This window comes from Lepidochelys kempii, chromosome 5, assembly GCF_965140265.1.
Source record: "Lepidochelys kempii isolate rLepKem1 chromosome 5, rLepKem1.hap2, whole genome shotgun sequence".
NCBI lineage: Eukaryota > Metazoa > Chordata > Testudines > Cheloniidae > Lepidochelys > Lepidochelys kempii.
In genome coordinates this window covers 87,649,062-87,672,468 of record NC_133260.1, presented here as the reverse complement: position 1 = coordinate 87,672,468, position 23,407 = coordinate 87,649,062, and the positions used below count along the sequence as shown (strand labels likewise).

Below are 23,407 nucleotides of genomic sequence, written 5' to 3'. Positions count from 1 at the left end.
GATGAACAGTCCTAGACTTTTTAATCTCTCCTCACATGGAAGCTGTTCCATTCTCCTGACCATTTTCGTTGCCCTTCTCTGCACCTTTTCCAATTCCAGTATACCATTTTTGAGATGGGGTAACCAGAACGGCAAGCAGTACTCAAGGTGTGGGAATACAAATGATTCATATGGTAGCACTATGATATTTTCTATTTTATTATCTATCCCTTTCCAAATGGTTCCTAACGTTCCATTACGTTTTTGACTGCTGCTCTACATTGAGTGGACATTCTCAGAGAACCATCCACAATAACTCTAAGGTCTCCTTTTTTTGAGCGAATTTAGACACTATCATTTTGTATGTATATTTGGGATTATTTTTTTCCAATATGCAGTACTTGGCACCTATTAACATTGAATTTCATCTGCTATTTTGTCACCTAGAGAGAACGTGGGTGAGGCAGTATCTTGTTACTTAGAGTATATTTGTTGGGTTTATCTGCCTCTCATACACCCTGTAGCGACTGCCCCACTCCAGCAGAACAGGGATTAAAAGCAGCCCTAGAAAGGGCTGCGGCTGCGATAAAAGGAGTGAGAGCAGCTGAAGGAGTAGCTGATCACAGGTATGGCCAGCTCAATCAGGGCCCAAAACCTCCCTATTTGCTGCTCCTTTTTACTAGCTCCTCTGGTTGTTTAGGATCTGGCTTTTTAAATCCCTGTTCTCCCTGAGTTAGCCCCCAACCTCTTGATAAGGGACTAGGGATCAAAGGATAGCAGGATAGAGCCTCATTAGTAAGCTCTCAACCTAGCCTAGCATACTCCTGCTATAGTCCAGATCTGGTGGTGTCACATGATCGAGGGCATTCACCCCACCCCCACAACAGGTACCTTTGGGAGTCTTCCCTATCTCTTACCCATGCAGGTCCTGAGCCAGTGCCCTAAGGAATCAAGTTCTCATCAGACTCCCATGCATTCCACCATACAGGGACAGACTTCCTATGTGCCAGATTGCAATACCATTTGGCCCAGGCACCTGGGCATCTGGGTGCAGGGTGGCTGAGCCAAATTTCAATGGTGTTGTGACCCATGTGGTAATGTCACTAACTGAAATTTGGCCTGGCTGCCCCTATATCTAAATGAAAAGGTGACCTGGTTGCAACCATGTATCTGAAGCAATGCTCTAGACCACTCCAGCAGCAGCCATACTGATTTAGTCTGGGAACCTCAACTTAAAACCTCAACTTCTTGTTGGGCTATTTCCCCAAGCTACACAGCCTGCAGAACTTTGAGCAAGTGCAAAAAGCGGGGGGGGGCACAGTGGGGGGGAGGGTCAAGGTGCTCACTGTTCCCAGTCCCATCTATTTTCCCTGTTGCCCTTAGGCCACAACAGATCTTTTGGGGTTAGGTGTAGGAGGGCAGAAGACCTCTACAGTGCAGAAGCCGTTGGAAACTCTCTATATTGAGGCTGCTGTAGAGGTATAGCCCATGACTACTTTATGTGAAATTGCTAGGCTCCTTCTGTCCAAACCTCCAAGAGAATCTCCTGAGATCAGACCATTTCTAACTCTTGTGAACCGAATTCTAAATATAGGTTCAAAATCTAGAACTAGCAGGATTCAAACAGCCCTAATTTCAATTGTTTATGCCACACCAATTATATCGCAAGACCATATGAAATGATACCATTGCCACTTATCATACTATATTAAATAGCATTCTCCCCTTCAATTTCTTCCTTTGAATCCACTTGCTCACTATTTTCAAGTTTAAAGTGCATTTAAGGCAACTCCACTCTGGCCCACATCTCGGATCTCCTTTTTACTGCATCTGCCTCCACGCTTTGCCAAAGACGCCAGCCTCAGCACCCCATTTAGTTCATTATCCCACTGTTATCTCCATGCCTTCTCTAGATGTAGAATAAAATCCCAGTCCCTGTGTACTAAACCCCAGTCTCTCCTCAATAAAATCACTCTTTTAATATTTGTATCTTTCACCTGATCCCCTGTGGTTTAATTGTCAACTCCTCCCCAGTATGTAATAAACAAACAAATAAACAAGTTAACATTCTAGTGTGGATCTCGCAATGCCTCTTGTCTTATATGTGTCTGTCTTCGAGACTACATTTTTCAAGGCATTATGAGTCTTACATTATCAACAAACAACATATAAATAATACTGTGTATTTTTGTGTGGATGTTACTAATATTTATATAACTTGTATCACTTAATTTCACTTATATAGTATTTCTATGTTCAAAGAGACTCTCAAACATAAATTTAAATATGTTAGCAGCAATTCTTCCATATATTAAGTAGAAGATGGCCAATACTAGTATCTTTCAGTCAAAATCCCTTCCCCAAAGTATGGTCATTTAAATAAAGATCTGAATTGCTACTGGTTTTGCAAGACCAAATCACAGACTCCCCAGCTGATTTGCATATTAATTAACCTCACCGTAAGTATTTTTATTAAAAGTGCTAGTTAAAAGGCAGATGACCACATGCCACAGTTGCCACTCTGGCAAGAGTTCAATTAGATTCAATGTGAATTTTGCCTGAGGAAGAACTATAGGTCAAGCCTTGAATTTTGTAAGTGGACTCTGAAAATATTGCATTTCTCTCACTTTTATATTAAGGTTTCATCACACCATATTAACCATATTTAAAAGCCACTGGTTCCGACCATTCTTCTACCCTCACCTGCAGATAATAAGGAAAGAAAGGGACACCCACCTACAAATAGCTGACTGTTGAGCTGCAAACGGATATGCCCATCAGACGGTGCAGTGAGAGTCCTTTGGGGAAGCTGATCCACTTGTAGCAATGCTTCTTTGATGTTTCTTTCAGCCCTCACATAGTGCCACTGGTTGTCATTTAAGGGAGTGGGTGATTGCACTGTAACTTCAAAAGGTCCATTTCCCACATCAAATGAAAATGTCACTTCAGAGGGAGCTAGAAGCAATACATAAGAAACAGTTTGTTCCAGTTAGCTCACACAAATAAGGAAGCTTAGAATCTTGGGTCATAAAAAGAAATTCATTAAATGGTAGGAAGGGTTATTTCCTCAAAAGACCTGTCCTATTATTCTCTTCTTCTGGGTATGATGGGATGGTAGAATTATTTGTTTCATGGACAAACAACTTCCACAGCTATAGAGGGCTATTCTGGCCTCAAAAAAAGTCCACTCTTTACACCGCTAGCTATTGAGAGCAATAGTTTGTTTCCAGCATGAATATTGAGGTTATGTCCTCATAGCAAGTATGCTAGTTGGGAAACAGTGACTGTGCTAGCTTCTTTAGATTTAATGGAAATAAAAATCATTTCCTGCCAACATGCTAATTGGCTGTCATTGATACCTTTACATTTTAGTTACCAGTACCATTGATTTTTTTTTTCAAAAACAAGTTACACACTCAGTAGGCTAAAATCTGTTTTCTGATAAGTTCATGCAACGCCCGCTGGCATTAAAAGACAGATTTCTGGCTCACAGAGCACGTGTACTGGGCAACGGAAAGTACTAGTCTACTCTAACACCTGGTAAAATGTCCAAAGTTTACTTCCTATCTTTGGGCTATAACATACTATAATTTCTGCACAGTTTTATTTCCAAAAAGTAACTCACATGATTCTTGTCTTGAGCTTGTCTTGTCTTGCTGAAACACAGCAAGATTCTGACTTTGTTCTCAGGAGTACTTAGCTCCTTATGACTTCCTTTTTACAGACATTGGAACTTCAAAAGGGGTGTAGTTTGGACTAAGGGGATAATTTTATGCCAAAAAAAAATAGCTGTGTCAGTTCCTGATATACCAAAGTGTAAATTCCGACTATACTGCTCTCTCTAAACAGCATTACTGGACACCTTTCATGAGCATAACTTATGTTAATATTGACCTAACTCTCTCTGCAGTCTCCTTAGATGTATAGTCAATAGAAGCTGGATGGCCACATGTATCTACTCATGTAAGCTTCCACTGCAAACCGAGGCACCAACGAACGATACCAGGCTAGAGCTTCTGCTTACATAAATCAGTGTAGTTCCAATTTATATTCTCTGCGTATCTGGACCATTATATGGATTTGGGACAGTCCTTAGAAGATTATGGTTCCATAAACAATTACAGTTATTTCGACAGCAAGAGAGATATACAGTGGGTCTTTTAATATGCTGATTTAAGAGAAACTACTAATTTTGTTCAAGCCAAAACTTTGGCATGTCAACAAAGGTTACTTTTAGCATGAATAAGATCAGAAATAGAATATAAATTAACATTAGAACTGGTAAGAAAATTGTAAGATTTTCTGTGAATAGATTTGTTTTCTTTTAAACTTTACTCAAAGCCCAAAAATATGTGTGTGTGTGTGTGTGTAGATATATATATATATCTCCATCAAACACACACAGAGTTTATAGTAATAAAATCAAATTAAAAGTAGTAATCCCTAATCAAACAATTACCAAACATTTAAATTACTGGGGATTTGATTAAAGAACTAAAGATTTAGACCAGAATCTAAGACAATGAAAAGGTTCCTATTGACATCCATGGGCTCCGATTCAGGCTCTAGAGCGAAAGCAATAATATGAAGGGCTAGTGTACACCGGCAACACTAAAGCACCGCCGCGGCAGGGCTTTAACATGCCTTGTGTGGTCGTAGCACAGCGCTGGGAGAGAGCTCCCCAGCAATCTAAATAAACCACCTCCACGAGGGGAGTAGCTACCAGTGCTGGTGACCTGTCTACACTGGCGCTTGAGAGCGCTGAAACTTGCTGCGCTCAGGAGGTGTTTTTTCACACCCCTGATGCAGAAAGTTGGAGTGCTGTAAATTGCCACTGTAGACAAGCCTTTAGAGCTGGGCAAAGGGAAACTGAAAAACTTCAAACACTACTTAAAACAAAACACTAGTTTTTTAAAACCCTTTAGGATGTAGATGGGATCAAGATATCAGAGTTCTTCACTTTTTAAATTTGAAACTACCTTGAAACTTTTTATAATACCTTTAGATCCACTTTGACCAACTTTGCATGGACTTACACCTCATACATGGAATCCCATTGAAATCTATGAAGTTGCATATAATGTTAATTGGCACAAAATTTGGCTACTGTTCAGTACCCTGCATAGAGCAAAACAAACACCTGAGTTTAAAAGAAGAGCTACCACAGTGTCTGCCTTGTAATTAAAAGGAGCCATATCTTGAAATCAATGTCTAAGCAGAACTCCACTTTGAAGTAAATGACCAGTTTTGCTCAAAAATGGTATTTGGCACAAGAAGACAGATGTTTCAAGACTGTTTCATATTAAAATGGGAAATGGGGTCAGGTCACAGGGACTTGCCCTGCTCCGTCCACCCCACACTTCAGCCAGGGAGTGGGGTCACGGCATGGGGGCTTGCCTCGCTCTGCCTGCCTGGCGCTCCAGCCGGAGGGTGGAGTCGTGGCACAGACAGTGGCTGGAGCACCGGGCAGGCAGAGTGTGGCAAGCCTCCATGCACTGACCCTCTCCCTGGCTGGAGCACTGGGCAGGCAGGGGGAGTGAGGCAAGCCCCTGCACCCTGACCCCGCTCCTCAGTAGGAGCACCTGGTGGGCAGAGCATGTTGGGGTGCAGACTGCTTAATAGGTGTATGTAGATGATGGTGGCAAAATTGAAGAAATATTTTTTTTTATCCTGCACAATAGTGGCATAATTTTTTTTTTTTTAAATAAAGAGCCATTCTGTGTCAAAACTGGTCCAGTTCATCATGGGTCTTCCACTACTAACATTCTTCCCTCTGGCTTCACTAGTCACAAGTCATCATTGAACAATATGGATGTTTACCAAACTGGGTATGTCTGAGGGAGAGTTATGAGGATTGTGATGGGTGGAGGTAGGCATGAAATAGGTGTGTATGAATATAAGTATTTATGACAAGAGATAAAGAATCTTATGATCTCCAGCAGAACTGGATAGATTCTGTGTGTGAAGGGGTGGCTGAATTTCTCCTATTTAAACTCTGTCTACACTGGCAAGTGAAAGACAGAACTTTTGTCATTCAGAGGTGTTAAAAAAACACACCCCTCCCAAAAAAAAGACAAAAGTTTTGTTGATGACAAACACTGGTGTGAACAGAGCTTTGTTGGCAGGAGAGACAACACTAACACTGCTTGTTGGGGGTGGAAGTTTTTTGTCAGCAGGGCAGTTCTCTCCTGTCGACAAACAGCAGCTACACTGTGTAGTGTAGACATAGCCTTAGTATTCATCCAAATGCTTTCCTATCTGGATGTGTATTTTCCACCTCATTATACCACCTCATTGTTCTGGAGTATCAGCATCTTGAGCTTGGAATATCAACATACCACAAGAATGTCATTATTGCATCTGAGGTTCTGCTCTGAAATGCTAAACAAGAGCATATTATTGAAGTTTTCTGTATTTCATGACTCTCTAGGCTATTACATCATTGACTTTACACCAAGTCACACCATTCTAACCTAAGACAATTCAATTATACTGTTGCCTAATATGGAAAAATACGTTCTCTCTCTTTGAATTCAGCATTACAAAGTGCTAATTTTTGACAATCTAAATGAAAGTAAAAACCAAAACCTGTTTATTAAATATGACTTACAATGCAGCTCTATCCTTATGAAGTCTTTAATCCCCAGGTTCTCTAAAAACATGCCAGAGGAAGCTGTAGTCTTAAAGAAAAATGACACATCTGCACTGAGTTCTCCATGGAAAGTAGGGAAATGAAGATATGAGGCCTCAGTATTGAAGGAGGCTGAATTCCAAAACGTCCCTGGTTACAGCAAAACAAAACATTAAATGAAACAGCAATGTCTAATATTGTTTTAATATGGTTTTAACCTTTACAACTAATGAAGCAAAGTACCCAATGCAAGAAACAGTTTGTAATGTATGTCACTATGCATCTCTACTCTTAGAAGAACATGTAAACACTGATTTTATATGAACTGTGATCATAGCCCTGCTATAATATGTTACATGTGTGATCATTGGTGGAATTGTCACTCATAATCAAGAAGAAAAACTTAGTTTATACACATACGGCTGGACCCTGCAGTTGTTGAAGGCAATGGGAGTTCTTCCACTAACTTCAAAGCAGTAGGATAAGTCTCTTAATTTCTATGGAAGTAGTTAACTAGTATCCACAGTTTTTTGCCCTTTAATTGATTACATATTAGGGACTCATACTGCTTTCTTACTCTCATGAGTAGTCCGACTGAAGTCAATGTGACTACCTGAGTAATGGTTACAAGGTCAGATCCATAGATTCCAGTGGTCTTACTTTTCCATCAGCTCATATTTCATTATAATTTGTTGAATTTTGCTCTCAACTATTCAAAAGCCTATTTAAAACCCCTAATAGAACTAAATCTAATGGGGATGTGCTCTACATTCATGAGGCCCAATGAGAAACACCTTGTTCTTATTACTGAATTCTTACATGTAAATGTATCTTTTTAATAAGCTATATTGCTTTCTAAATCAAATGAGGCATCCAATATCTTCTTATGTAATTGAACAAGTCCAGTGCATACTTTCCTGCTAATGCTGTGATTTAGTATGAAATAGATGCAAAAATATGACTTTAGCTCCAAGCACTCTGAATTTTTGAAAAAAATCCAAATTTTCTAATCTTTTCTCTTACCTGCAATATATATCTATAGAACACATTGTGCCCTTAGGGGCATCATGCAAACCCATCAAAGTTAACAAAAATACTCCCTTTGACTTCAGTGGGATTTGAATCAGGGTTCTGATCCTCACAAAGCTCTCACTGATTTCAACATTTTTTGGGGGGGGGAGGGGGTGTTTGTGTGTGTGTGTGTGTGTGGGGAGAGGGGTTGGTGTGCGTGCGTGTGAATCGGTACCACATCCCAGGCTCTGCATTAGAGTTTGAAGGGAATAATTTTGCTCTTAAAGAGAAATTCTAAATGTTAATCTTATTGTCTGCTATATCCATTGCCTCCTCTGTGAAGTAGTGGAGTGACTATACCTGACCTCATATTTAGCTTTCTCCCCCTCAAATGTGGGTAATGCAGATCGGGCCTATTGAGGGCTTTGGAGAGTGACACTTCTCCAGTACATAGTCAACATTCAATCAAGAGCTAACCCCATATCTGGGATATAACTGTGTGTCTTTTTGGTTGAAGGTCCTCTACTCCAGCTAATCCTGACAACTAGAACACAGCCTTTCCGCCAGAGACAGCAGCCAGATAACCCAGATATCCAGCCTCCCTGTCTCTGGGAACTGGAGAGGCAGAGAGCCCAGGTGCCCAACCTCTCTTGCCTGAGAGATGAAGAACGACTCTGAAAGCTGGGGAGGCACAGAGTGAGAGCAATCAGCTTTGGCAGCCCTCCTGAAAAGCTTTTGTCAATTTCACTTTCTGACTGCTGGCGGAAAATGAAATCGACAAGGGCCTTCCCAAAGGTCATTTGTCATCCCAATGGAAAAATGGAATTTTTCGATAAAATTGAAGTTTACTTGTGGAAAATTTTGGTTTTACAAAAAGGGCCTTTTTGACGGAATATAATTGCAATGAAAAAAATCCCAACATCTCTTCTTACAAGATTATTTAATTACTCCCTACACCTATGTGCACACCAGGTATTCTTCCTGCACTGTTCCTATTGAAAATGTGGAAGTATCTGTAGAAGCACCATTTCCACAATAACATCAGGATACAACAGTGTAGGGGGATCCTTCAGTAGCACAGCGTTGACATTGTGGCATTGTGCCAGCCACTCCCTGTGACTGGTGTAGATGCCACAGCAAGGGAAAAGGATCATACCTGCAAACTGGCACTCCTCAGATGGCATAATACATGCGTGGGGCTGTTGCCTGGCAATATAAGTTACAGCAATAAACAGGCCAATGTTATGTACATCAGAGGATCAGTTAAAAGATGGCCCAGGACTGGGGGAGTAAAAGAGTTGCTTTTCACCTGACTCTCTTGAGTTGTGTTGTGGGCTCCTGAGCTGCAGTCAAAAACCTGCATAAATCCCATGGGAGGGAAAGAAAACAAATGGAAGAAAAGACCTAATATCTGGAGTCATTTCCTTTAGACTCTTTTTTTTTCACGGTCTCAGGTCATATTGAACTTCGCTGCAAGTATGATTTGTGCATGTTTCAGAGTAACAGCCGTGTTAGTCTGTATACTCAAAAAGAAAAGGAGTACTTGTGGCACCTTAGAGACTAACCAATTTATTTGAGCATAAGCTTTCGTGAGCTACAGCTCACAGTATGCATCCGATGAAGTGAGCTGTAGCTCACGAAAGCTTATGCTCATATAAATTAATTAGTGCATGTACTAGCTATTTAATAAATAGTGGGCTAGTTGTTGCCAGTAATTCAACACAGTTGGAAATTGAAGACTAGCAATTTATATAAAATGGGTTAAACATTGCTGGCAATTAGAAGGGAAAAAAAGACAATTGTCCATCATAGAAATTATGTGATTAGCTCCAATGAACCATTTGAATATGCATCTGAGTGGCAATGGGGCGTTTAGTATGGGAGATTAGATAATTCCACTCGGTCATCATTTGGCAAGTGAATTAGAACATTTTAAGGTAAAAGGTAGAAAACTCCCCTTCTCCTTTGATTATGATAGCTCTGATCTGTTTTTGAGACCCTCATATGGAAAGTGCCACTGAAGTCCAAAGTTGAAAGTTTAATTCTTCCTATTCCTCCCTTACTCCATCTTTCTTTTCTTTTTACTGCATTATCCCAACCCTGAAACTGATACATAAAGTATTTAAGAATATTAAGATATTAAAGGGATAGCCACAAAAAGACCCCTATTAGAAGGAAATATATAGAGCCAGATCCTCAGCTGCTGTAAATTGGTGTGGCAAAAGAGATACTTCAGTGTACAATACTTGAGGATCTGGCCTACAGTCTCCTGTGTAGTAAGCTGAGACTAACACCATGGAATAAGGAAATCAACTATATTTAGCATTTTATTTGAGATGGTAAGACTTGAATCTCCACAGAACTAAAGAAAAAGTAGAAGAAAAGCAGCCTTGTTTGCTATAAATAAAACAACACCCATATCCATATTGCAAATAATACTTTGCTTTCAAGATTTCAGAGATTTATTAAAGGGAAACATTCATTAACAAATCATCTTTTATCTTACCAATTTTAAAATAAAACATAAAAAGACAGGAAGAAAAATGAAAACATGGCAGTCAAGTTAGTAGTTTTGAACGCTACAAAGCTAATCAAAAAGGACTCCTTCACAACAATTTCTTAGTTGTAAAAAGTCATTGGAGCTGTCTAATATTTATATCAGAACACAATTTTTTTTTTATTTGTAACAGCTCCTCTGTTGATACTTTTAAGTGCTGTATCACACGCTTTATGTGTGAAACTCCAGCGGGGATCAAAGTGAAGGAAAAAAAGTAAACAAAACCAAATAGCTTCCAGTGGAAAACAATTTACAGTTTTTAATACAGATCAATTGGCAAAAAGAATATAGTTTTCTGTAGATGTCTCCTGCGGGTGTGTGTTAGGGCTGGGGGAGGCAAGACAAAACTCTGCCTGGCATGGCACAAAATTTACCCATCTCTTCTAGATAAGTTTAGCTAAAGCACAGAACTGGTAATCAGGAAATCTAGATTCTGTTCTTGAAAATGCCACAGATTTCCCATGTGATGATGAATAAGGTATTTTAATCCCCATCCCAGTTTCCCCAGATATAAAATGGAGATAATACTGTCCTATCTCAGAAGGGTGTAGTGAAGCTTAATATATTAACATTTCTAATGTACCCAGAGATCACCCAATGCTACTACTGTATAAAAGAGCCAAATGCTGGTCCCACTTAAGTCAGAAGCTTTGTGTTCCATCTAAAGTCAGATCCTTACCATGTTTACATGCACATTATTATCATTACTTTATAAAGCTGTACCTATTGAAAATTGAAGATCCTGCCAAGCCTTATAGCACTAGTCCAACTGACTTCAGTGAAACTACCAGCATGAGTAAGGCGTGCAGGATTTAGCCCATTGTCTCTATAGATGAAGGGGCTCTTTGGTCTAGTCCACTCCATTTTGCCTTCTAGCCTGATAGTCTGATTTTGTTTCTATTGTTTCTATGTGGATGTGGTCACTGCTTCCCAAGTGCCCCCTCATGGCCTTGTGGTACCTTGTGGTACCTTGTCTCAGTTTCACTTTCCATGGGGCATCTTAACCTCTGCAGCCCCCCATCCAATGGTATTCAAAACAAGGTTCCCAATCTAAGATTCAATTTATTAAATCATGCCAACAAGGTGGCATAAACCAATCAGAACTCACAACAAAAAACAGTCTTCGTCCCAGGCTAAGGCTGAGCCCAGCCCCTTGTCCCTACGGATCTGTCTTCCCTTCACAGTTCACAAACACTTCCGTCCCAGGCCTAAGCTGAGCACAGCATCTCCCATTTTCCTGCTCTTTTAGCAGTAACTCCCAGGCCTTCTTGTCTTGAGATTGGCATTCTTAGCTTTCTCCACAGGCCTCTGTTTTATGTATCCCAGGTCTGATCAGTCACATGCTCTTCACTATTTTCTCCACCTGGGGACATAAGTTGATCTTGTCACATATGGAGCTGAGGTCCATCTCCCCTTAAGGTGGCCATATTGTGGCCTCCTATATAAAAGTACATTAGAAAAATGATTTTTCCCTGTTGTGGAAAATTAGGGGCGGCGGTAGTGGTGCTGGTTTTAATCAAACTCTACTACTTACATGTCTTATTCACATCTGTTTCTTTTCACGTTTATCCAACATTTCTTTTGATGATGCAACATGGAAAAAATCCCATTTGCTCAGCAGAGCAGTGTGGAAAGCAGACTTACTAAAATTCTGCAAATTCTTCTGAATGGATCTCTTCTTCTGAATGGATCCTCCTAACATTCCAAAATCTGGCAACTGTTTGCCTTTGATAATTTGTGAGTACAGCTGCCCCATTTGTATCGCTACTTCTAGCTCCCCTGTACAACAGCTTATTATAAAATTCATAGATTATAAAGCCATAAGGGACCATTGTGATTATCTCGTCTGACATACTGTATAAAACAGGCTATGAGACTTTCCTGAATTAATTGTTGTTTGAACTAGAGCACTTCTTTAAGAAAAATATCCAATGTAGATTTAAAATTTTCCAGTGATGGAGAATCCATCACTACCTTTGTTAATCTAGCAATTAATTTCTCTTGCTGTTAAAAAATGTACAACTTGTTTCTAGTCTGTATTTGTCTAGCTTCAACTTCCAGTCACTGGATCTCACTATACATTTATTTGCTAGATTAGTGAGACCTATGTTATCAAATTTCTATTCTGCATGAAGGTCATTATAGATTATGATAAAATCACCCCTTCACCTTCTATTTTTTTTATCTAAACAGATCAAGTTCCTTGAGTCTTTCACTATAAAGCATGTTTTTTAATCATTCTTGTGGCTCTTCTCTGAACCCTGTCTAATTTATCAGTCTCCTTCCTGAGTTGTGGACACCAGAACTAGACACAGTATTCCAGTAGGAGTTGCACCAGTACCAAACACATAGGTAAAATAACCTCTCTTCTCCTACTCAAGATTCCCCTGTTTATGCTACCAAAAGCTGTATTATCCCTTTTGACCAAAGCATTGCACAGTGAACTCTTGTTCAGCTGATTATCAGCCACGATCCCCAAGTCTTTTTCAGTCACTGCTTTGGAGGATAGAGCCCCACATCCTGTAAGTATAGCCCACATTATTTTTTTCTAGGGTGTACAACTTTACATTTGGCCATATTAAAACACACATTGTTTGACTGTGCTCATCTTACCAGATTGTTCTGTATCAGTGACCTCTCCTAAGGAGCATGGATCAGCGTTCACATAACACTCCACATCAGTACCCGGCCCAAGCCAGGGAAGATAGTGATCCAACCAGCAGACCAAATTTGATGATGAATCCTGGCCACATGCCACTTGAGATGCGTTGCGCATACACTAAGAAGTGACCTCGCCTCATTATTTACTATTCTTCCACTCTTTATCAGTGATGTTTTTCTCTTTTCTTCCAGATCATTGATTAAAAATGTTAAATAGAGTAGGGCAAAGAACCAGTCCCTGTGGGACACCACTAGAAATACACCTGTTTAATGATTATTCCCCACTTACAATTATATTTTGAGTCTGATTTAGCTAGTATGTAATTCATTTATAATGTGTGCATTGTTGATTTTGTATTATTCTAGTTTCTTGATCAAAATGTTGTTTGGAATGAATAAAGCTGTGCAAATGTCTGATTTATTGGTTCATGGCCATACCAAGCAAACAAATAAATAAAAATCAATTAAACAAAAAGTTGAAAAATACATTCTTTTCAGGTCACATGAAATATTTCATTCAACCAGAAATTTGTTTAATTTTTGAGCTTTTAAAAACTTTTTAAAATAAAAAAATAAAATAAATTTCAAAAATGAAACGTAAATTTGAATAGAAAAAATATTTTCTTTCAAAAATGTCAAAACAAAATGTTTTCACTTTTTTTTAACTGAAACAATGTGGTAAAATTGACACAAATGTATGACATATTTTGGTTCATCCTAATCTACACTTGAAAGATCTGTCTTTGTATAATTTATGAATTTTGGTTCATTTTAAGAAGTTGCTGTGTCATTGAATGCTTCAGTGGATGCGGTGTCAGCCTTTTGTTATCAGGGCTGGCGTCCCATCTCTCCTAGTACAGAGACAATGGAGACACATTAACATTAATAGCTCCCATTCAAATGGAAGTACATCAGGATAATGGGATGGTTGATGCCTACAGGAACTAGAAGGAATGGAGTCACAGAGAAGGTCCTGGATCCTCACTCACTCAAATCCCAAAGAAAGCTCAAGAGCAGTGAGGAAACTGAGGCAGGGATCTGTTTGCAAGTGTATCTTAGTTTGCCTAGATATGTATATCGCTCGTGCTGTCTAAAGTAAAAAGTGATTGTGTAAGAAACCCTGTGAAAATTCTGTGTCTTTGCTTCCACTATCACATGTATTTGAAGGGATAAAGCATAAACCAGAGTGCCCACAAAGTTGGAACTCTGGGAAGAGTGTACTTAAGCTATTGGGGTGTCTGGGAGAGCTGGCACTAATCTCAGGACCTATACAGTTGGGCTGTGGTATCCCAGCTCTCAGAAGGGGATGCTAGACACAGGATCTCTACCCCAAGAGTGTGTCTGGAGACACAAAGGCAGAGGCAGTGCCTGGACTCTGCTCAGACTCAGCAAGCCAAAATCACACAGGTCCAAGTACTGGGATTCAAACACAGGAACCCGGTGTGTATCTCACAGGGGGAGCTTGACCAGGACTGTGACAATTGGCATTAATTATATTACCTTCCTTTAATTCTGTATTAACAGAGCCCCATATAAACTATTCCAGTATTTTGCCCACGATCTATGTACAGTACTAGCTTTCTTCCAGTCCTCTGGAACTTCCTCAGTGTTCCAAGATGTATTGAAAACTAATATCAATGGTCCAGAGAGCTCCAAAAACCCTAGCACACAAGTTATCCGGACCTGCTGATTTATAAATGTCTAGCTTTAGTAGCTGCTGTTTCCATTCCAATAGTAACGAAGGAGGATGTTAAAAGTATTTCACAATCACCATATGATATTAATGCATCACTTGGCTTTTTCCCAAAAATAGAACAGAAACATTTATTGACACTTCTGCCCTGCTTGCATTATTACTGACAATTCTAACATTTCCATGGGCCAATATCATTGCTGGGATTCCCCTTGCACTCAATAAGTTAAAAAAAAAACAACAAAAAACCCCCTCTTCTTCTTATTGTCCTCAACTCTGCTGATCATAGGTTCATTTAGTCTCTTTATTTTCATGAAGCCCAACTACTATGTCAAATCTGACACCAAAATTGTGAGATACAATTTATTAGGTACACTAGAAAGTGCAAATAGAAATTTATGGAGGAAAATGGAGAAAGCCAATAGCAGATAGCCTAAGAATATATTGTCAAGATAGAAAGGTGTGGCTTAGTGTTCTGAGCAGAGGACTGAGAGCTATGAAGTCCCTTGGTCTGACCATAGGTACTTGAGAATCCCACAACCTCTGTGGGTCAAGTTCTGCACCTGTGAAATGGAGATAATATATATACCTTTATCAGGTGTTCTGAGAGAATTAATTAATCTTTGTATGACAGATGATGATCTATAGATATAGATGTGGTAAGCATTATATTTATCTCTAATATTGTATTGCCTTGACATATTCCTGTCATATCTTAGCTTGACTTCTGGTCCACATTAGCGTTTAGAAGCTATGGAGTATATTTGTGTAAATGATAGCCAATGAGGATAAACAAACACCTTAAAAAAACCCCTATTTTATTCACCGTGTCATATTGTTTAAGCCAATTCAGTGCACTGTTTGCAGATCTACTTCATTTTGATATTTACCATAAACAATTATTTTTCATATATGTATAGATGATAAATGGACCATGAGATTTCACAACCTTCCAGCCTTTGAATGGAGCCTTGTCATAAATCTAAAGGGAAGGGTAAACCCCTTTGAAATCCCTCCTGGCCAGGGGAAGCTCCTCTCACCTGTAAAGGGTTAAGAAGCTAAAGGTAACCTCGCTGGCACCTGACCAAAATGACCAATGAGGAGACAAGATACTTTCAAAAGCTGGGAGGAGGGAGAGAAACAAAGGGTTTGTGTGTCTGTCTGTAGTCGTCTTGGCCGGGGACAGAACAGGAATGGAGTCTTAGAACTTTTAGTAAGTAATCTAGCTAGGTATGTGTTAGATTATGATTTCTTTAAATGGCTGAGAAAAGAATTGTGCTGAATAGAATAACTATTTCTGTCTGTGTGTCTTTTTGTAACTTAAGGTTTTGCCTAGAGGGGTTCTCTATGTTTTTGAATCTAATTACCCTGTAAGATATATACCATCCTGATTTTACAGGGGGAATTTCTTTATTTCTATTTACTTCTATTTTTTATTAAAAGTCTTCTTGTAAAACACTGAATGCTTTTTCATTGTTCTCAGATCCAAGGGTTTGGGTTTGTGGTCACCTATGCAAATTGGTGAGGCTTTTTATCCAACATTTCCCAGGAAAGGGGGGGTGCAAGTGTTGGGAGGATTGTTCATTGTTCTTAAGATCCAAGGGTCTGGGTCTGTAGTCACCTAGACAAATTGGTGAGGCTTTTTACCAAACCTTGTCCAGGAAGTGGGGTGCAAGGTTTTGGGAAGTATTTTGGGGGGAAGGACGCGTCCAAACAGCTCTTCCCCAGTAACCAGTATTAGTTTGGTGGTGGTAGCGGCCATTCCAAGGATAACGGGGGTAATATTTTGTACCTTGGGGAAGTTTTGACCTAAGCTGGTAAAGATAAGCTTAGGAGGTTTTTCATGCAGGTCCCCACATCTGTACCCTAGAGTTCAGAGTGGGGGAGGAACCTTGACATGGTGGCAGCGGTGGGATTAACCTGAAATCATTTTGAGATCCAGTTGAGATTTTTTGAACTAGAAATACAGATTTTAAAAAGGAATTTTTAGGAAGTCCAGAAGGCAGCTTTGAAACTGAAAGCAGCTTGGTTTCTCTCTGCTTTGTGGCCAAGCAGAGACAAAAGGGGATTATCTTGTGAATTGCAGGTTTTCTTGCCTGGAGGCAGGGTACTTAACTCCTGCAGGGAAATTCACAGTCTTCCAACCCAGAGGTTTTTTTTTTTCTTTTCTTCCTAAAAGTAAATAGGGGGTGTGTGCTCTACCCATTTGCCTGGAGACAAAAGTGGCAGGGTTTTTTTTTTAGGATTTTGATTTTTTTTTTGTTTTGTTTTACAAGGAGCACAGGTTTGAAAAGAAATTTTTTTCTTCTTTGGGCTGGGTAAGCAGGTTTCCAAGTAGTTGGAGGTTTTTTGCTTTAATTTGGGCCCAGAGCAGAGACAAGGGAATTGTCTTTTTCTGTAGGCTGACAATCACTATCAGAGAATAGGTATTCTATTCCAGCACAGCAAAATTTTACAGCCAAGTTTTGTTTGTTTATTTCTAAACCTCGGGTGTAAAGTTAGTTAAAAACAGAGAGGTTAGAATGGCCAAATCCTCAGCTCGACTACAGCTGGAATTAGCCAAATTTCAGGCTGAGGAAAAACAAAGGGAACATGAAAGACAGATAGAACTCATGCAGCTGAAGAAGGAACAAGAAAGGGAGGCAGAACAACACCAAGAGGCTGCCCACAAGAGGGAAATGGAGGCAAGGAAGCATGTGGAGGAGGAGAGGGAAAAAGAGAGGAAGCATGTGGAGGAGATGGAGAGGATAAAGGCCCAGCAGAATATACCAACAAACCCTAGCAATCCTTCTCCAGGTACCACTTCCCATCCCAGAAAGTTCCCCACCTACAAGGCAGGTGATGATACTGAGGCCTTCTTAGAAAACTTCGAAAGGGCCTGCCTTGGGTACAACATCTCTACTGACCAATACATGGTAGAGCTGAGGCCGCAGCTCAGTGGACCCTTAGCTGAGGTGGCAGCTGAAATGCCTAAAGAACACATGAACAAGTATGAACTGTTTAAATCCAAGGCGAGAGTCAGAATGGGGATAACACCCGAGCAGTCTCGTCGGAGGTTCAGAGCCCTAAGGTGGAAACCAGACATGTCATTTACCCGACATGCCTACCACATTGTAAAACATTGGGATGCCTGGATATCAGGAGCAAGTGTTGAATCTCCAGTAAATTTGCCCTTCCTAATGCAAATGGAACAATTCTTAGAGGGTGTTCCTGAGGAAATAGAAAGATACATCCTAGATGGGAAACCCAAAACTGTAATGGAGGCAGGAGAGATTGGAGCCAGATGGGTGGAGGTGGCAGAGAAGAAGAAAACTGGTCGCAGTTGGAGCGGAGACCAGAAGGGACCACCCCAGACCACACCCTATTACCGGGGGCCGCCCAAAGCCCCACCTACCTCCCAAAGAACCCTCCAGACCCCTTATCGTCCCACCACCCCGTTCTCCAGCAACCCTCCTCGCCCCAGTGACCCGTCAGCTGGACGATGTTTTAAGTGTAACGAGCTGGGGCATGTAAAGGCCAACTGCCCCAAGAACCCCAACAGATTACAGTTCATTGCACCGGAATCACACCAGAGGTCCACAGGCCCAGATACCTCCCAGATACCCTTGGAGCGGAGGGAAACTGTGAGTGTGGGCGGGAAGAAGGTCACCGCGTGGAGGGACACCGGAGCACAAGTGTCAGCTATCCATGCTTCCTTAGTGGACCCCAATTTAATCAACCCAGAGATCCAAGTGACGATTCAACCCTTCAAGTCCAACTCTTTCAATTTGCCTACAGCCAAGTTGCCTGTCCAGTACAAGGGCTGGTCAGGAATGTGGACTTTTGCAGTCTATGATGATTATCCCATCCCCATGCTGTTGGGGGAAGACTTGGCCAATCATGTGAAGCAGGCCAAGAGGGTGGGAATGGTCACCCGCAACCAGGCTAAACAAGCCGTGAGGCCTAGCTCTGTTCCGGAAACTTCTATCAGGACCCAGTCAGAGGTGATGGACCTGGACCCCAGGCCAATGTCTGCAACAGCAGTAGTGGATCCAGTCCCAGAAACCCAGACGGAACCAGTCCCAGAACCGGAACCAGCCGAACAACCAACACCAGACCCCGTGTCAGCACTGAATCCAGTACTTGCAACCTCAACACCAGAGGGCCCCACCGAACCTGAACTGGCAGCAGCCGATAACCCTACACAAGAGGCTCAGCCGGAGCCTGAATCCCAACATAGTGCACCAGCGGAGAGCGGTTCACAGTCAACAGAAACAGCTCCATCCCCTATATCGCTTCCAGAGGGACCAAGCCTAGGTCCACAATCCCATGAGGAACTGATGTCTCCAGCATCAAGGGAACAGTTCCAGACCGAACAGGAAGCAGATGAAAGCCTCCAGAGAGCTTGGACGGCGGCACGGAGCAACCCACCGCCTCTCAGCTCTTCTAATCGATCCAGGTTTGTTGTAGAAAGAGGACTTTTATACAAGGAAACTCTTTCTGGGGGACACCAGGAAGACTGGCATCCTCAGAGACAGTTGGTAGTTCCAACTAAATACCGGGCCAAGCTCTTGAGCTTAGCCCATGATCACCCTAGTGGCCATGCTGGGGTGAACAGGACCAAAGACCGTTTGGGGGGGTCATTCCACTGGGAGGGAATGGGCAAGGATGTTTCTACCTATGTCCAGTCTTGTGAGGTGTGCCAAAGAGTGGGAAAACCCCAAGACCAGGTCAAAGCTCCTCTCCAGCCACTCCCCATCATTGAAGTTCCATTTCAGCGAGTAGCTGTGGATATTCTGGGTCCTTTTCCGAAAAAGACACCCAGAGGAAAGCAGTACATACTGACTTTCATGGATTTTGCCACCCGATGGCCGGAAGCAGTAGCTCTAAGCAACACCAGGGCTAAAAGTGTGTGCCAGGCACTAGCAGACATTTTTGCCAGGGTAGGTTGGCCCTCCGACATCCTCACAGATGCAGGGACTAATTTCCTGGCAGGAACTATGAAAAACCTTTGGGAAGCTCATGGGGTAAATCACTTGGTTGCCACTCCTTACCCTCATCAAACAAATGGCATGGTGGAGAAGTTTAATGGAACTTTGGGGGCCATGATACGTAAATTCGTAAATGAGCACTCCAATGATTGGGACCTAGTATTGCAGCAGTTGCTCTTTGCCTACAGAGCTGTACCACATCCCAGTTTAGGGTTTTCCCCATTTGAACTTGTATATGGCCGTGAGGTTAAGGGGCCATTGCAGTTGGTGAAGCAGCAATGGGAGGGATTTACACCTTCTCCAGGAACTAACATTCTGGACTTTGTAACCAACCTACAAAACACCCTCCGAACCTCTTTAGCCCTTGCTAGAGAAAACTTACAGGATGCTCAAAAAGAGCAAAAAGCCTGGTATGATAAACATGCCAGAGAGCGTTCCTTCAAAGTAGGAGACCAGGTCATGGTCTTAAAGGCGCTCCAGGCCCATAAAATGGGAGCATCGTGGGAAGGGCCATTCGTGGTCCAGGAGCGCCTGGGAGCTGTTAATTATCTCATAGCATTCCCCACCTCCAACCGAAAGCCTAAGGTGTATCATATTAATTCTCTAAAGCCCTTTTATTCCAGAGAATTAAAGGTTTGTCAGTTTACAGCCCAGGGAGGAGACGACGCTGAGTGGCCTGAAGGTGTCTACTACGAAGGGAAATGTGCTGGTGGTGTGGAAGAGGTGAACCTCTCCATGACCCTTGGGCGTATGCAGCGACAGCAGATCCAGGAGCTGTGCACTAGCTACGCGCCAACGTTCTCAGCCACCCCAGGACTGACTGAACGGGCATACCACTCCATTGACACAGGTAATGCTCACCCAATTAGGGTCCAACCTTACCGGGTGTCTCCTCAAGCTAAAACTGCTATAGAACGGGAGATCCAGGATATGTTACAGATGGGTGTAATCCGCCCCTCTGAAAGTGCATGGGCATCTCCAGTGGTTCTAGTTCCCAAACCAGATGGGGAAATACGTTTTTGCGTGGACTACCGTAAGCTAAATGCTGTAACTCGCCCAGACAACTATCCCATGCCACGCACAGATGAACTATTAGAGAAACTGGAAAGGGCCCAGTTCATCTCTACCTTGGACTTAACCAAGGGGTACTGGCAGGTACCGCTAGATGAATCTGCCAAGGAAAGGTCAGCCTTCATCACACATCTCGGGCTGTATGAATTTAATGTACTCCCTTTCGGGCTGCGAAATGCACCCGCCACTTTCCAAAGACTTGTAGATGGTCTCCTAGCGGGATTAGGAGAATATGCAGTCGCCTACCTTGACGATGTGGCCATATTTTCGGATTCCTGGGCAGACCACCTGGAACATCTACAAAAAGTCCTTGAGCGCATAAGGGAGGCAGGACTAACTGTTAAGGCTAAGAAGTGTCAAATAGGCCTAAACAGAGTGACTTACCTTGGACACCAGGTGGGTCAAGGAACTATCAGCCCCCTACAGGCCAAAGTGGATGCTATCCAAAAGTGGCCTGTCCCAAAGTCAAAGAAACAGGTTCAATCCTTCTTAGGCTTGGCCGGTTATTACAGACGATTTGTACCGCACTACAGCCAAATCGCTGCCCCACTGACAGACCTAACCAAAAAGAAACAGCCAAATGCTGTTCAGTGGACCGGAAAGTGTCAGAAGGCCTTTAACAAGCTTAAAGCGACACTCATGTCTGACCCTGTACTAAGGGCCCCAGACTTTGACAAACCGTTCCTAGTAACCACAGATGCATCCGAGCGTGGTGTGGGAGCAGTTTTAATGCAGAAAGGACCTGATCAAGAATTCCACCCTGTAGTGTTTCTCAGCAAAAAACTGTCTGAGAGGGAAAGCAACTGGTCAGTCACTGAAAAAGAATGTTATGCCATTGTCTACGCTCTGGAAAAGCTACGCCCATATGTTTGGGGACGGCGTTTCCACCTGCAAACCGACCATGCTGCACTAAAGTGGCTTCACACCGTCAAAGAAACTAACAGAAAACTTCTTCGGTGGAGTTTAGCTCTCCAAGATTTTGATTTCGACATCCAACACATCTCAGGAGCTTCTAACAAAGTGGCTGATGCACTCTCCCGTGAAAGTTTCCCAGAATCAACTGGTTAAAATTGTCCTTGAGATGTGGAAAATATTGTTAGTCTTTATGTACTTGGTAGTATATTTAGAGATGCATGTGTCTTATTAACTCTGTTTTCCTAGAGCTCCAGGAAGAAATCCCAGCCAGTGTTTCACCCTAGCTGAGATTTGGGGGGCGTGTCATAAATCTAAAGGGAAGGGTAAACCCCTTTGAAATCCCTCCTGGCCAGGGGAAGCTCCTCTCACCTGTAAAGGGTTAAGAAGCTAAAGGTAACCTCGCTGGCACCTGACCAAAATGACCAATGAGGAGACAAGATACTTTCAAAAGCTGGGAGGAGGGAGAGAAACAAAGGGTTTGTGTGTCTGTCTGTAGTCGTCTTGGCCGGGGACAGAACAGGAATGGAGTCTTAGAACTTTTAGTAAGTAATCTAGCTAGGTATGTGTTAGATTATGATTTCTTTAAATGGCTGAGAAAAGAATTGTGCTGAATAGAATAACTATTTCTGTCTGTGTGTCTTTTTGTAACTTAAGGTTTTGCCTAGAGGGGTTCTCTATGTTTTTGAATCTAATTACCCTGTAAGATATATACCATCCTGATTTTACAGGGGGAATTTCTTTATTTCTATTTACTTCTATTTTTTATTAAAAGTCTTCTTGTAAAACACTGAATGCTTTTTCATTGTTCTCAGATCCAAGGGTTTGGGTTTGTGGTCACCTATGCAAATTGGTGAGGCTTTTTATCCAACATTTCCCAGGAAAGGGGGGGTGCAAGTGTTGGGAGGATTGTTCATTGTTCTTAAGATCCAAGGGTCTGGGTCTGTAGTCACCTAGACAAATTGGTGAGGCTTTTTACCAAACCTTGTCCAGGAAGTGGGGTGCAAGGTTTTGGGAAGTATTTTGGGGGGAAGGACGCGTCCAAACAGCTCTTCCCCAGTAACCAGTATTAGTTTGGTGGTGGTAGCGGCCATTCCAAGGATAACGGGGGTAATATTTTGTACCTTGGGGAAGTTTTGACCTAAGCTGGTAAAGATAAGCTTAGGAGGTTTTTCATGCAGGTCCCCACATCTGTACCCTAGAGTTCAGAGTGGGGGAGGAACCTTGACATGGTGGCAGCGGTGGGATTAACCTGAAATCATTTTGAGATCCAGTTGAGATTTTTTGAACTAGAAATACAGATTTTAAAAAGGAATTTTTAGGAAGTCCAGAAGGCAGCTTTGAAACTGAAAGCAGCTTGGTTTCTCTCTGCTTTGTGGCCAAGCAGAGACAAAAGGGGATTATCTTGTGAATTGCAGGTTTTCTTGCCTGGAGGCAGGGTACTTAACTCCTGCAGGGAAATTCACAGTCTTCCAACCCAGAGGTTTTTTTTTTTCTTTTCTTCCTAAAAGTAAATAGGGGGTGTGTGCTCTACCCATTTGCCTGGAGACAAAAGTGGCAGGGTTTTTTTTTTAGGATTTTGATTTTTTTTTTGTTTTGTTTTACAAGGAGCACAGGTTTGAAAAGAAATTTTTTTCTTCTTTGGGCTGGGTAAGCAGGTTTCCAAGTAGTTGGAGGTTTTTTGCTTTAATTTGGGCCCAGAGCAGAGACAAGGGAATTGTCTTTTTCTGTAGGCTGACAATCACTATCAGAGAATAGGTATTCTATTCCAGCACAGCAAAATTTTACAGCCAAGTTTTGTTTGTTTATTTCTAAACCTCGGGTGTAAAGTTAGTTAAAAACAGAGAGGTTAGAATGGCCAAATCCTCAGCTCGACTACAGCTGGAATTAGCCAAATTTCAGGCTGAGGAAAAACAAAGGGA

General features: G+C 41.8%; 1 protein-coding gene across 6 annotated transcripts in view; it reads right to left on the bottom strand.

The window, feature by feature from the left end:
* The window catches only part of CNTNAP4 (contactin associated protein family member 4), a 310,896-nt gene that overhangs the window by 36,592 nt on the left and 250,897 nt on the right, over positions 1–23,407 (bottom strand). For 5 of the 6 annotated variants that reach the window (XM_073344935.1, XM_073344940.1, XM_073344939.1 and 2 more), the window contains 2 exons: positions 6,590–6,760; positions 2,716–2,934 (listed from right to left, as the gene is read on the bottom strand). In XM_073344935.1, the coding sequence (XP_073201036.1) occupies positions 2,716–2,934; positions 6,590–6,760 (390 nt within the window). The remainder of the gene's footprint in view (positions 1–2,715; positions 2,935–6,589; positions 6,761–23,407) is intronic. The other variant, XM_073344938.1, reaches the window with a different exon arrangement.